Raw genomic sequence first — 14,688 nt, forward strand, 5'->3', positions numbered from 1 at the left:
ACCTCCTGGCGCGGAGTAGAAAGCAAGCAAATGATGACTGCATGAAGGAACGGTTAGTGCCTATCTGCACACTGTTTTAACAGCTTTATCGAGGCAGAATTCACATACCATAAAATTCGACCATTCCAAGTGCACAGCTCAGTAGTTTTTAGCGCATTGAAAGAATGGCGCAATCATGACCACAGTTGAATTTCAAACTCTAAGAATTCAGACATCTAATAGTCAGCCTCCCCTGAAACTGCCCCTGGGGAAGATCCTGTATCCATCATCCATTATTTCTCATTCCTGTCACTAGTCCCGGGCCCTCCTCTCTGTCTCGATGGAGCTGCTGATTCTGAACATGTCACATACAGGAAACCATACAAGAGAGGGCCGTTGTGACTGCTTCTTCCGCTTAGCCTAACGTGCCCCAGGTTCATCCGTGCTGTGGCGGGCAAAAAGTCTTCATTTCTTAAAGGCTGGACAACATGGATGGACAACAATCATCTGGATGCATTGTAATGTGTACCCATTCATCAGCTGGCCAAGATTTGTGTTTCCACTTTCTCACTAATACGAATGAGACCACCTATAAACATTCACGTACAAGTTTTTGTGGGGACATACGTTTTCATTTCTCTCGGGCAGATGCAAAGTGAGGTAGAATTGCTGGGTTCTGGGGTAACCTTATGTCTTTGTTATTTTGTCTCTGTCTTTGATTCTAAGCATCCCACCGGGGTGGAGTGGTATCATGGCGATCTTGATTTGCCTCTCCTTAATGAGTTCTTGAGCATTTTTTCATGAGCTTATTGGCTACTTAGATTTGTACACTACTGGACCAAATGATGAAATGTCAAGAGTTTCAGAGAAAACATCACAAATGAGTCCCAAAGAGTAATGTTAAGCGACATACCCAAGGAGAGGCATACCCAGTAGCAGTCTAGGGTCTCAGATGGACTCCTGACTCCTAACCAGTGCTCATTTCTTCCCCCCTTGGCCCTTCTGTCAGGTGGCCTCTGGGTTCCTACCCCACTGGGTGAATGAAGGGATTGGATCCAGTATGAATCAGCATAAACATGTGCTCTAGGGCTTTTTGATTTTATGCCCTATCTAGTCTTCTTTGGTTGGGTGGCTTTCATCTCCGCCAATGGTTCTCCCTGGGTACAGACCTTGTACTTGAGCAGATGAGTAAATTTGAACCTGTCCTCCTAATGTGTTCACTGTGGCCATGAACACACAGAAGAAGAAAATATTAAAAAGAGCGAGTATTTTAAAAAATTACTTAGAATTAAGGAAGGAGGTGGGTCTGGTGAGAATAGTTATGGCATAAGTACGAATGCTGGAGTTTGGGAGAATAGAGAGAAGCTGACGTTGCTCCGCCCTCCCAGGGGCATGGCAGGGGGATCTGGAGCTAGAGCTGAAGAGAAAAGCCATTCTTAGTACAAATTCTCAGGGAAGAGTGAGGTCCTCAGACAATGAAAAAAAAAAAAAAATGAAAAGAGCTGGCCCAGAGGATGGCTGGTACCTAGGCAAAAGAGGCTGGTTTATGGTGCAATACACAGGCAGCACCAAAGATCTCCATGGCGTATCAGAGTGTAATTGTATTCCTTGCTCATGCAACATTTCACCATGGGTTTCCATGTGGTGGTTCAGCATTCCAGGATACTTTTCCTTTTCTCTTTCTTTCTTCCTTCCTTCCTTTCTAAGATTTATTTATTTGAGAGAGAGAGAATAGAAGACGGAGATGGAGAAAATCCCCTCTCTGAGCACAGAGCCCAACACAGGTCTCGATCACACAACCCTTAGATCATAAACTGAGTGGAGATCAAGAGTCCGACGCTTAACCAACTGAGCCACCCAGGTGCCCCCAAGCTACTTTTCATCTTGGCTGTATCTGTCTTAATTTACTTCCCTGTTTTCCATGGCAAGAGAAGGGTAATCTAGAAGATTTCAAACCAACTGAGTTCTTCACTTTGGAAGCAACACATCATTTTTGCTCACCACCGATTTTTTAGAACTTAGTCACACGGCCTTGCCTAACTTCGGAAGGGCCGGGAGATGTGATCCTCCCATAAACTTGGAAGGAAAGGCCAACTGGACAATGGGCAGGTTCTAGTAACATCTGCCACAGCTGGAGAGCGAGGTTCTTTCTGGTCTTCCCTGAAGGAGTTCTTGGAGGGATCTTTGTATTAGAGTCTCCCTGTCTGGCAGGGTATGGAGAACAGTGTCCAGACTGTGGAGGTGGATCTGAAGCAAAGGGGAGATTCGGGCTGGAGATAAGAACATGAAGTGGGTTAAGCCAGATCGTCTAGATTCCAAGCATTTTCTGAGTTTATTATCTGAATCCCCCAAAGTGAATAAAGTCTTTGTCTTAGCTAAGATTTGGGGGACACTCAACAAGTATGGTTCATCCCTGCCCACTGCTAGTTTTTATTTTGATCTAAATTAGAGAGATTTCCTTAAGGAGCAGCTGAGTCAACACATAGACTCCCTTATCGAAAGAACCACAATTCTGTAAGCATTTACATTGTCATATCCTACAGGGCACCTGGCAGAGGGCCTCACCGTGAGAAAACTCAGAATTCCTTAAGTTAGAGACTGAGCAGGAGGAATGAGAACTATCTACCATCTATTTTATTCCCGAAGGCCAGCGTAGTTCTGTAAGACTCCAAACTTTCCTCAGCCCCAGGGTGGAGGAGGAGGACAGGGGAGAAGCCAGACCTAATTCAGTTACTGTGGAAACTCAGGACAGGCCCAGAGGGCTTGGGATTACGCGTCCTTCATCGCTCCTGTCTTCAGATTGTTGGATTTGTTACTCATTCCGATAACCGGCCATCTACCAGGTCTGGTCCTGCATAAATACTTGCTTGAACCATTTCTCAAGCATGTATCAACCTGCTTCTTATCTCTATCACTTCCGCTCCCAACATGGCTGGTCCTTGCCAACTCATGGAGTATTGTGGCTGCACGGGTGCCTGGGATGATATCACTGCAAGAAGATATTGTGGACTTGGAAGACTAGGTTGAAACAAGCACCCCTTTGGACATACTGAATTTAAAGAACATTCAGGAGGAGAGTTCCAGCCATACAGAACAGGAGATTGGGGAAAGTCAGGGATGGGGTTTCCCACTTGGGATTTACCGGCATCGGGGGGTATTCATAGCTGTGGGGACCAGGGAGAGAACACGAAGATGATAGGTACGAAAGTATTTTGTATAATATGATACAAATAGTATGATTCTATATATATTTATTTTATATTTTCATATATAGTTATATATATATGTTATAATATATAACAAAATTTTAATTACCATTTTTGATGGGTTCCAGAAAGAACTGGGAGGAGGGGCAAGAAAAAGGAAAAGGAGCCAGAAGCATTCAGAGGAGGACGACGTAAGAGGCAGGAGGAGAATCAAGCAGCTGGAGGAGAGCTGTGAGGGTGGGGCCAGGATGGCGAAGCACCAAGTGCTTGAGACCAGCAGGAGGGACTGACTGACAACTACAGCCCTTGGTGATCAGGAAGTTAGGGCTGGCCAGAGAGAGGGAGAGGTTTCATTAAGTAGCCTGGCCACCATCTTTCTCCTGTATTCAAATTCTCATCTGGCTTAGTCCCACACCTTCCCAGGCTCTGTGCCCTTCCCAGTCTGGTTCCCTACACCAGCTCTTGGGCACTGGGCCCCACTGGGGCTCACAGGAACCCATTATCCCTTTAGCAACCAACTCAACCTTGTCCAAGAATAGTCCAAAGTCTCTTCCAGTGAGTCTGTGAGGTCAAAACTATTTTTCACAATATCACTGAGACACTCTGGACCTTTCTCACTTTCCCTCACAAGTATACAACAGAATTTTCCAGAAGCAACAGGATGTGTCCCATCACAACAGAAGGAGTGCATAAGATGGCAGGAGGAAGGAGGAGAGCAGGCATTGGGGGGGGCATCCGGGAGGCCCTTGAGATGCCCTCGTATGTTACAGCCTGGGCTCCAGGACCTCTAAGCAGCAGCCTTTGCTCCCTGGGAAGTGGCCTGGCGTGGGAGGCCGAAGACCCAGCTGTAGGCTCAACTTTTTTTTTTTTTTTTAAGATTTTATTTATTTATTTGACAGATAGAGATCACAAGTAGGGAGAGAGGCAGGCAGAGAGAGAGAGAGAGGAGGAAGCAGGCTCCCTGCCAAGCAGAGAGCCCGATGCGGGGCTCGATTCCAGGACCCTGGGATCATGACCTGAGCGAAAGGCAGAGGCTTTAACCCACTGAGCCACCCAGGTGCCCCTGTAGGCTCAACTTTTATGTGCTTTCTGGCTGTGCAGTCACAGACACAAGCTCCTCGTGGGCAGCTGTCAACCCTCGCTGGCCGTTAGAATCCCATGGGAACATGAACAGGTATGGCCCTGAGACCCTACGTCTGACCAAGCGCATCAGGCTCTCTGGGGGTGGGACCTAGGCCTCGGGAACCTGCAGCTTGGAGAGCCCCTGTTTCTCCAACCCTGCAGGATTCTTGGACTTTTTTCTGTCAGTTCATCCCACTGACCACAAGATGGAGCTGTCTTTCTGGGAAATCTTCGATGTTTGCCAACGGGGTGCCAGTCCATTTTCTCTCTAGTTCTGAAAGAATATATTTGAATTTGACAATCTTCACGGCATCTCATTAAGCCAGAATTCCGTGCCCTTGGGTCTAGCCATTTAATGTGTCTCTTTTCCCTTCTGCTAGAAACCGTATTGGGTTGGGATGTGCCATCTCGGTTTGTATTCCTCAAAGGCTACAGTGCAGAGTCGGCATTTATTACGAGCCTCATTATTAATATTAATAACAACAACTCTTCACTTAACGCTTCCCATTTGCAAAGTACGTTTCACCAATTCGACTCAGAATAACTCTAGGAAATGGGTATTACTGTTCTCATTCATATGAGAAAACTGAGGCTCAGAGCGCAAGGTCAAGGTCACAATGCAAAAGTTGGCAGTCGAGATCCTGAACCCTTCCCATTGTGCTCCGATGAGAGGAGCGCGCAGAGCATAGAGACCAGCAGCCAACCCCCGGAGGACCCAAAAAGTACAGCCCTGAGGCAGGAAACTTCTCAGGACAACCTCTGGAAGACTTCTTAAGCAAGCAGGAAAGGCAGATATGCTCTGGAGTTTCACGTTTTCACAGAGCACAGGTCAGTAGACAGGTTGGACCAGGCTGAGGGGCCAGCTGAGGTAACGGATGAGAAGTTTCCAGTGCAAAGCTGGACAGAGTCAGCAGACATTCAACAGGGAGGACAGATTTGATTAGTTTTAATTTTATGTTCCAGGGAAATGAACTGCTATGCCCATGGGAAAAACAAAGCTTAATTCTGCCTTATTCTAAACATGTAAACTCCCATTTACCGAGAAAATCTTTTTCTACCAGCAAGGGATGTCTTTCAGGTGAGGAGATCTGATGATGATAATTTCCAGGATCACGATCTCACTCATTACAGACTTGTTGCCAGATTCTGGCAATCAGTCAGGAAACCCAATGTCAGGGCCCCAGGGCCCCACTGTCTCTGGGGGCTTCGATTCCAGAGGAAGGGGCTCCAAGTGTAGGTTCAAGCACCTGGGCTAGGGAGGCTGTTTTCAGGACTGAAACAGTTATGCGGACAGCTTCATAAATTAGTATGTGGCTTATTTCATGGCTCCAATGTACATGTTAGCAATTCAGTATGTCTTTTTATCATTTTCTGTGCCTCGGCTTCCCTGTGTGTGGAATGGTAGGAGTGGTACCCGGCTCACAGGACTGTCACACGGATCAAGAATTTTACGTACAAAGCATTAGAATCATGCCCAGTCCAGAGTAAGCACTATGTGTTTCTTAAATAATGTTAAATAAATAAATGGATCTGAGCACATCCATTTATATATTTTACAGGTGAAATCTTAATTTTTTTCAGGATTCCAAGTCATTTAAATATCATGTAATTTGTACGCTTGTGGGTACAAAAAAAAATATGCTGCAGGAAGATTAAAGTATTTCCTTATGACAAAATTTGAAATCCCATTGATTATGCATAAATTTGACTAGAATGGTCCTATGGTCCTTTGCATTTTATAAACAAATAGGTTAAAAGTCCTTTAGGTCCACCATGTTTTTCTTTTCATTATTACTGGTGTTGGCCCATATGCCTATCCGGCAAGAATAATGCAATGGTCAGATTTTTCTGTCTCCTTTTTTAAAAAACAGCTTTCCTTCCCCCCGCCCCCCGCCCCACCTAATTTCTTTTCTGAGTTTGGAAATGAGGGGTCATTGTGGAGGGTGCCCTGGGCATCTTCCCGACTCTAAAGATTTCCTCGGTCTGAGTTTCTAGGCGAGTGGGAGTAACCTCAGCTCAAACCCCATCTTCAAGCATCAATTTAAAGCATTAAAGAGAGAGAGAGAGCATTTGAGCTGAGAGATTTCATGCAACCCCAAGGAGAAAGACTGGAATGCTGAGAATGTAATAGGCAGAGGATTTGGAAGAAAAGCACACGAATTGAAATACTGCTTTCCAATCTAAAAGTTGTTTTTCATGTCTCATTTTGGCATTAATTTTCTTTTAGTATCATACTATTTCCTGGAAACAGTTTTTTATTGTTTATTTTTGTTTGTTTGTTTCTGTTTTTGTAATAGCTATTCTTTAACACTTTCGTTTCTCTTTCTTGCAGGCTGTTTTACGAAATAGACTTTGTGCAGAAGAGATGGAGATAAAGATGGGCCATTTCCAGCCACCAGGGAACTCCCCCTCCCCCATTCCTGCTCAGATAAACCCCTCACTGTAAGCTTATTCTCCCAGGCCCAGGAGGACACGGGGAAAGGGGATGGGACAGAAGCAGGAACATGATCCAAGCATTCAGGTGAAATTGAAACTACAGTTTTGCCCTACAGAGACAATATTTAAAAGTCTAAGTTTCTTAATACCAAAATGTGGGGCAGTTACGGTGAGAATCCCATGGGCTTCCATGCATTGAGCCAGAGGTCTAACCAATATCACATCATTGTCTCCAGGCAAAAATTAAAACGGAGGTCCAAATTTCTGACCTCAGGGGAACATTTACTAGAATCTGACTGGGGACTATTTCTCATACAGCCAACACACTCAGTGACAGTTCTTCCTTCTAGCAATCAGGCTGTCCATCTGTCTGTCTGTCCATCCATTCATACAGTCTTTTTAGTAAGATGCAGCATAACTGCCAAAGAAATGTGAAAAGCCAAAAGCTAAGATTGATAGAAACGAGTTACCCTATTTTATATTTATCGAGTTCACAGCCAATGGTTCTGCTGTAAATTCATCTCCACTGATTTTTTTTTTTTTAAATCACTATTTAAAATAATCTCTTTTCCAGAGAGGTGGTATGGTACAGTCCGTGAGTTTTATAGCTGTGAATCTCAGGTCTAGCTACTTAACTTTTCCAAGCCTTGGTTCCTTATCTATAAACAGGGACAATTATATAACTCTCAAGGATAAATTTTTTTATCTGAGATCATGTCAATGTCTGCCAATAAGTGTGGCTCCTTTGAACTCTTTTTTGTTTCACTTCAATAAAGATATTTTTATACTTAGCTATAAAAGGGGACGAGATCTCACTGTGTATGACAAGATGGGTGAACCTGGAAGATATTATGCTAGTGAAATAAGTCAGACAGAAAGACAAAAACTGTGTGATTTCATTTACATGTGGAATCAAAAACAAAACAAAAAGCAGAAACAAATCCATAAATATAGAGAACTGATGGCGGCCAGAGGGGAGAGGGGATGGGCAGAACGGGTAAAGGGGAGTGGGAGATACAGGCTTCCAGTTATGGATTAAAAGGCTAAGCATAGGGGCGCCTGGGTGGCTCAGTAGGTTAAGCCTCTGCCTTCAGCTCAGGTCATGATCCCAGGGTTCTGGGATCGAGCCCTACATCGGGCTCCCTGCTCAGCGGAGAGTCTGCCTCTCCCTCCCTCTCCATCTGCTTCTCCAACTCCCCCCACCCACTGGTACTCTCTCTCAAATAAATAAAATCTTAAAAAAAAAAAAGGCACAGCACAGGGACAGTTGATGGTACTGTGATTCCGTTGTGTGGGGACAGACGGCAGCTACACCTGTGGCGAGCACAGCACCATGTACAGACCTGTTGAATCCCGCTGTACACTGGAAACTAAAGTAATATTGTGTCAACTATGCTTCAGTTTTAGAAAACTTCCACGTTTTTAAACCCACATTTAATTTTCAGAAGCCATGATTTAAACTTTTCTCTACACTTGGGTGCCTTACCCATTTGCTGCTTGACTTCGGTTACCGTCCAAAATAGACTCAGGAGCGTAGATCATTCATTTACAAATGAAATAGATTCAAAGAGCTTACTTGTGTTGACAACTGTGCCTGCCCCTAAAACAAAACAAAACAAAACAAAACACCCTGATTTCCACAACACGGTAAAAGATATCACGTTTCTCCTTTTTTTCTTGAAGAGGGATTCCAGACTCTCATAACAGCCTCAACTAAGATCCCTTCTGTGAAAAGAGTTAGCCAAGTCAGGTGGTGCCTGAATGAATCAAGGAATGACCTCAGTGAAGGACAAGTCGGATTTTATTTAAGGAGGTTCATCAAGAGTTCTTCCCTATTTACTAGGAAACCCATCTCCTCACAGAAGCAGAAGCAAGGGTTGGGGGTGGGGTTCCACAACCAGAGCAAATGCGTCCAGGTGGTGGGAAGCAGCCTCGCGTCCACCGGGGTCCTGCTGGCCTCAGCTGAATGCGAGTCCGCTCTGCTGTTGGCGTGTCCAGGTCTCTGTCTCCTCCTGACTCGCTTTCACTGGCCCCTTTTCCTGGTATCTGTCCTCCTGCCGGTGGTCAGGACTGCGGGCTCTGCCTGTCGCTTAGAATTTGACACCCTTGCTCCTTATTCTATGGTGACATAATCCTCAATTTTTTTCAGGCAACTCTGTGTCCACATAAGATCCGCTCCTGCCTGCCAAGCTTGAACTCAGAGTGAAAAAACATACTCTCAGTTGTGAGGAAACCTGAAGGCCTAGGAGATTTTGTATAATTTATAGAGCCCCAAAACACATGTATTATAAGCCCATATTCTAAAATGGGGTTCTCTTTAGTTTATAATAGAATCGGAAAGTTTCTCTGCTGTGTATTGAAGTGTAGAGTTTTTTCCCCCTCTCATAAAAGGCGTGTTTGTCACATGCGGCTACCAGGTAGCCAAAGCTTGGAAATGTCTAGAATGACACTGCATTTAATTGTGCCTGTGCATGTGGCGTGTGTGTGGTGTGTGTGTGCGTGTGTGTGTTGTTCAGGTGGCTTAATATGAAGCCACGATGTCTGGTCCTACATTAATCTTCAGGAGTGATGATTTTAATTTTGTAGTACAGAAATAAAGCCAAATAAATAGGCAAAAAGTAAACCCATAACAATGGCTTTAACTTAACTAATCCACTCCATCTTTGACAGCAATTTGAGACTAAAAAATGGTCCAGAGGACAAAGTACATAATTAATGATGAGAAAAATGATTCCTTCAAGTCCCATAAAAAAGAGTTCTCCCTGCCGTAATCATTTGTCCCAAGTTTTATTCACGCAACAGCGATGGTTACTTCTTGCTTCTGTCCCCTTCATTCCAGTACTGCTCCGTCTGCATTTCGGTGAGTCGGGAAAGCGTGCGCTGAAATGCAAAGATTTCCTCTTCTCCAGTAAACATAGAGAGTCCTTCTGCTGAGTCCTGGTTACCAAAACAAACCAAAAAAACAAAAACAAAAAAAACCAAACAAATAAAAAACAAAATCGAAAACAAACAAACCCAGCACCAATTAAAACTACCACAAATAAAAATTTACAGAACTAAGTACAGGCTTAAAACACCATTTTAGGTTTACCTTTTTAGGTTGGGATTATAAAAGGTTCTGTATTGTCACATACAATCTCTTAAATTAGACTAGAGATTCAACTACTTTAAACCAATCACCAATCGACAGAACCTATCAGCAAGGAGAAAACAATAGGGAAAACATGAGAATAACTGATGCTGAACCAATGCCCCAAAATCCAAATACGAAGATTTCCGAATGAAGAAAGGTTTTGAAGGATGAAAATTTCCTGAAAGACCTAAAGGAAGGATAATGTCAGACAGAAAAAGAATTCTTTCTCCAAAAATGGCCGCCAGAAATAAGTAACACCAACAAACAGAGGTTCGGGCAAGTTAGGAAGAGGCTGACAGCCTCCTCCGGAGCGCCCCGGGCTGGGCCACATTCCCGACAAGAGGCCCTGAGGCCAAGCCTCCGCAGAGCCTTTCCTGCACTGGCGGGCAGAGAGGTCTATGGGCCTGGAGATCCGGCCTGCGAGTCCACTTTGGGAAGGCAGAGCTGTCCCGGGTCTTGAACTACTTAACTAGGGTTACGTTTGGGAATCCCTCTGTGAGGCCAGCAAACAGTCTGGTGATACCAATGTGGGCTTCTGGCCAGTACGTGAGAAAGAGCAACTGTGTCTCTTTCCTTAGCAGTTGGCTAACTTGCTTCCTCAGAGAAAACTTCTGGACTCCTTAGTCCATGCCCCTGGGCTCACCCACGGCAAAGCCCCAGAACCCTGCGGTCACGAGCCCTCAGTTCCTCGTGTAATGTTAGCCCTGCATGCTGAGCTTGCTTGGCCCTCTTTCTGAACCCCGATCCTAGGGAGAAAACTCGAAGAACCAATGATTTAAGGAACCTTAGAAATGGAAAAGATATGGCCCCTCGAGTGTATCTTTTCAAACAGTAAAAGACATTACTTGGATAGATATATTGGTCTTAGAGAAACCACCATTTTGAAGGTTCCCAGCATATGGGTTTATAAGCAACTCTTTATTTCTACACATAGGTTTAAGTAGTCTTATTTGGAAAGTTCATTTTTTAAATGAGTTATAGGCCTCATTTCCCCCAAACTCCTAAGAATGCGTAACTTCTACTCAGGTCAATAAGGAACCGTTTCCTCATTCCAAATGGCCTTTCACCTCTGGGGTTGGAAGAATGGGGCTCCCCTCATTCTGGAGGTAAATGTTTATGGACAGCTTTAAAATTCTGATTAGTATTTCAACGGTTGAGAAATATGCCCTGTAATGTTCAGACAGGAGGAGGAAATGTAAAATCACTTCCGCTTGGCCTGGGGCAAATCACCAGACCCCAAGCACCAGGAGAAACCAGCCAGCACTGGCTGATTCTCCACAGCATGTCCCTAGAGCCCCGCACCACAGGTGCTCCTGAAATGTTTACAGAATGGGGCTAGCAGATGAATAATGGATTTCTCTGTAAGCCATGGGCCTTGCCAGGCACTCCACGGTCCTGGAATAGCCAGCCCCCATGCTTGGACACCGTATCTTGCACTCTACAAATCCAGTAGACACGAAGAGTATCTAGAAAAGGCAGCGTGGTGTAGCAGAACGAGCCCAGAACCAGACACGGGTGCCCTGGTTTCCGGCTCTGGCCTGCCATTAGTCATCGGTGTGACCACAGGCCCACCGGTCCTCCTCTCTGGGCTGTGTTTTTGTTACATGCAAAAACGGAGCATGAAGATCCCTTCTACCCTAAGATATAATGTAAATGTAAATGTAAATGTAAATGCTTTACATTTAGTGATACTGAGAAGAAGTCTGCTCTATTGGCTTTAGGAGAAAGCAGCAAATCAATGGTTAAATATATATTGTGTTCCTTCTTCAAAAGGTAGCCACGTATAAAACCAAAAACAATGAGGCTGTTTTATAATAAAAAGAGATCATGTGATATTGCCTACCTGGCTCAGCCCCAAATCATCCATCAGTATTCTGCTTTGCTCCAACTCGCTGTCATGATGTTGATGCAAAAACAAGCTTCCTATAGGGGTCGCTGCGGAGCAGATGACGCGCACCTGGAAGAGGAAGAGGCCTGAAGGGTGGCGCTCCTTACATTTCACCCGTTGAAGGCAGGAACAAATCCCTCACGAAATAAAATTTGTTTGCCATCACAGGGTGCTAAGTTTGTGTCTCTTTAACGGGATATTTTAAAACTCCAGAGTGGTTTTCAAAAGATTTCCACACAGCTTGTAACAATCTATAGAGTAGGGAGCAATGGTTTTATTGGGTGACTTGAGGCCTGGAGAGGTCTCACTCAGCTCATGGTGCCAGCTCAGGTCTCCCAGTTCGAAGACCAGTGGGCTTTCCGTTACGCCCTGGGGCGGCCATTTACACCCGGCTGTCTGGGGCCTGTGCGTGCGGGGAGGGCCTTCCGCGCACTTGTGCATAGGTAAGTGGTAAGTTCAACGCCATCACTACTCTCATTAGAACCTGACTGTCTAGAACCCACATTTGCATCAGCATCCTACCAAGACACTCTTCAAAAAGACTAAGCGTGACGTGAATATTTCTTGATTACACAGTGTTTGAGTGAGTGTGCACCTGTGACCATATATTGGAAACAGCTTTTTCTATCTTTATAAATTTTACGTCCACCAGTTTAAAGACAAACATACTCTTCTTGTTGTTGAATAAGTTCTGAATTTGTTTTCAGGATTCACAGCTACCCTTTAAACATCATTATTTAAACAACGATGCCAAGACCTTAAAATAACGTATGACATTTGGGAATTGCTTTTCCATATCTGGATGGCCTTCTACCTTCTCTTAGACATTCCTTTTAATCACAAATGACCCTATTTTCATTATTTAGATATGAATACCCTGATTTCACAAATTTCCATGGATACACTTCAGACTAATGTCTGTTTGATGCTCCCAATTTCTGAAATAAGATCACTGCGACTATTCTTTTAACAAAGAACATAAACTCTAAATGTGTGATGTAGTTAAAGCAAATGTTAGGAGAGCAGTTCTGGCTCTCTGCCACATTGCATAGAACTCTTCCTTCCCATTAGCTAAGAAGTGAAACGGTGGGTGTGAAACAGGACGAGGGGATGGGACAGAGGGCTGGGGACCATATGCTGTCTTTAAGGTATTCCTAGCTGACACGTAGAGGAGAGTTTTATCAATCCTCCTACTCTAAGAAGCACCTACTAATGCCCCCTCTACCACTTTTTCTTGAAGCATTAGCCCTCTTAAAACAGACGGCCACCTCCAGGCTCACTCCTTTCATTCCGGACCCCACATGGTTATTTCAGAGCGGGGTCTGGTCAGTGACAGGACCTGAACCTCGAGCTCTGGTGTTCTCAGTTTCCTGCCTCTCCTGCCTCCCTGAGCCCATGTACCCCAGCCCTCTGGGAGTGTGTGTGTGGTCCATCTGGATGTCCCTCATTATGGCAGACTCCTCTCAGCACTGTACCTGAGCCAAGGTAGTTGCCCTCCATGCTCAGGCCTGCCACAGGGCCTTTGCTGCAAAGCACCGCCCCCATCCCCCCGCCTTGGAGTTTAGGCATCACTTCTCAGCACTTGTAAGAAGCAGTTGAGGAGCTTGTGAACATGCAGGTTTTCAGGCCCATCCCCTAGGATCAGGGTTCATTTACTGGACTGGGCATGGAGTAGGCTCTGGAAGTGGATCTTAAGTAGCCCGGGGAACTCTGATGTAGGCCATCCTCAGCAGGACTTCCCCAGGTCCATCCCCAGCCCCCCAGAGATCAGTCTACTCAGTCTACCCAGTCAGTCTACCCAGACCTCACAGCACCATACTCCTCTCTCAATCCTTTCAAGAGACCAGCCCTCAGGGGTGACTTCACATTTGGTTCTGTGGATATTTGATGAATGTTTCTCTGACACTAGACTGTAAGTTCTATGAAGGCAGGCACCAGATCTGGCTTTGCCTGTTGTTGAACTTCTAACATTTAGCGCCGCACTTGGCATGAGAAAGGTTGTTGAATGAATGAATAAAAGAAACATTAAATTTTCATCTCTTCCTCCCAGTGGATTCTGGTCCTTTCCTCCTCCCCTCAAAATCCCTTCAATTTTAGAATCACTGCTCTATTTATTTCTGTACAATAGAAATATCGTATCTACTGGTAAAATGATATTCAACTCTATTTTGAAATGGTACTTATGCTTTTACTATAAATATGTATTTACAGTTATAGATATATGTATGCGTGTGTGTGTATATACATATACTCATGTATATGTACATGTATACATATGAGTTTATTTATTTATTTGACACCGAGGAGACAGTGAGAGAGGGATTACAAGCAGGGGGAGTGGGACAGGGAGCAGCAGGGTTCCCACTGAGCAGGGAGCCGGATGTGGGGCTTGATCCCAGGACCCTGGGATCATGACCTGAGCTGAAGGCAGACGCTTAACAACTGAGCCACCCAGGTGCCCTATAAATATATTTTTTAAAAGATCTATTTATTTATGAGAGAGAGAGCCTGAGCATGGCAGGGAGGGGTAGAGGAAGAGGGAGGATCTCAAGCAGATTCCCTGTTGAGCGTGGTGTCCGACGAGGGTGCTCGATCTCTTGACCCCAAGATTATGACCTGAACTGAAACCAAGAATTGGGTCCTCAACTGACTTAGCCACCCAGGTGCCCCACAGATATAGACTATTAATAGGCACTCATCTTCATTGAACGTGCCTTACGTGGTCATTTAATCCTCGCAACAACCATATGGAATAAGTACTATTATTCCCCTTTTCTTCTACAGAAGGCAACTGTGGCTCAAGAGATTAAGGTGGTCCTTGAGGCGGACAGCCTGGCTGAAAGCCAATTCTTTAATCAGTAGGCTGTACTGCATCTGATGAATGGACACGGGCTCATCGCTTAAACAAACAAGATGATGCAAGG

At 44.8% G+C, this 14,688-nt stretch overlaps 1 protein-coding gene across 1 annotated transcript in view; it reads right to left on the bottom strand.

Annotated features, from left to right (window-relative positions):
• Positions 1–8,526: 8,526 nt before the first annotated feature.
• Positions 8,527–14,688, bottom strand: part of AFG1L (AFG1 like ATPase) — a 229,216-nt gene continuing 223,054 nt past the window's right edge. The window contains exons 13-14 of the mRNA XM_046006748.1: positions 11,720–11,833; positions 8,527–9,680 (exon numbers count right to left, since the gene is read on the bottom strand). Coding sequence (XP_045862704.1) covers positions 9,552–9,680; positions 11,720–11,833 — 243 coding nt within the window. The 3' untranslated portion in view covers positions 8,527–9,551. The remainder of the gene's footprint in view (positions 9,681–11,719; positions 11,834–14,688) is intronic.

This window comes from Meles meles, chromosome 5 (assembly GCF_922984935.1).
Source record: "Meles meles chromosome 5, mMelMel3.1 paternal haplotype, whole genome shotgun sequence".
NCBI classification, from domain to species: domain Eukaryota; kingdom Metazoa; phylum Chordata; class Mammalia; order Carnivora; family Mustelidae; genus Meles; species Meles meles.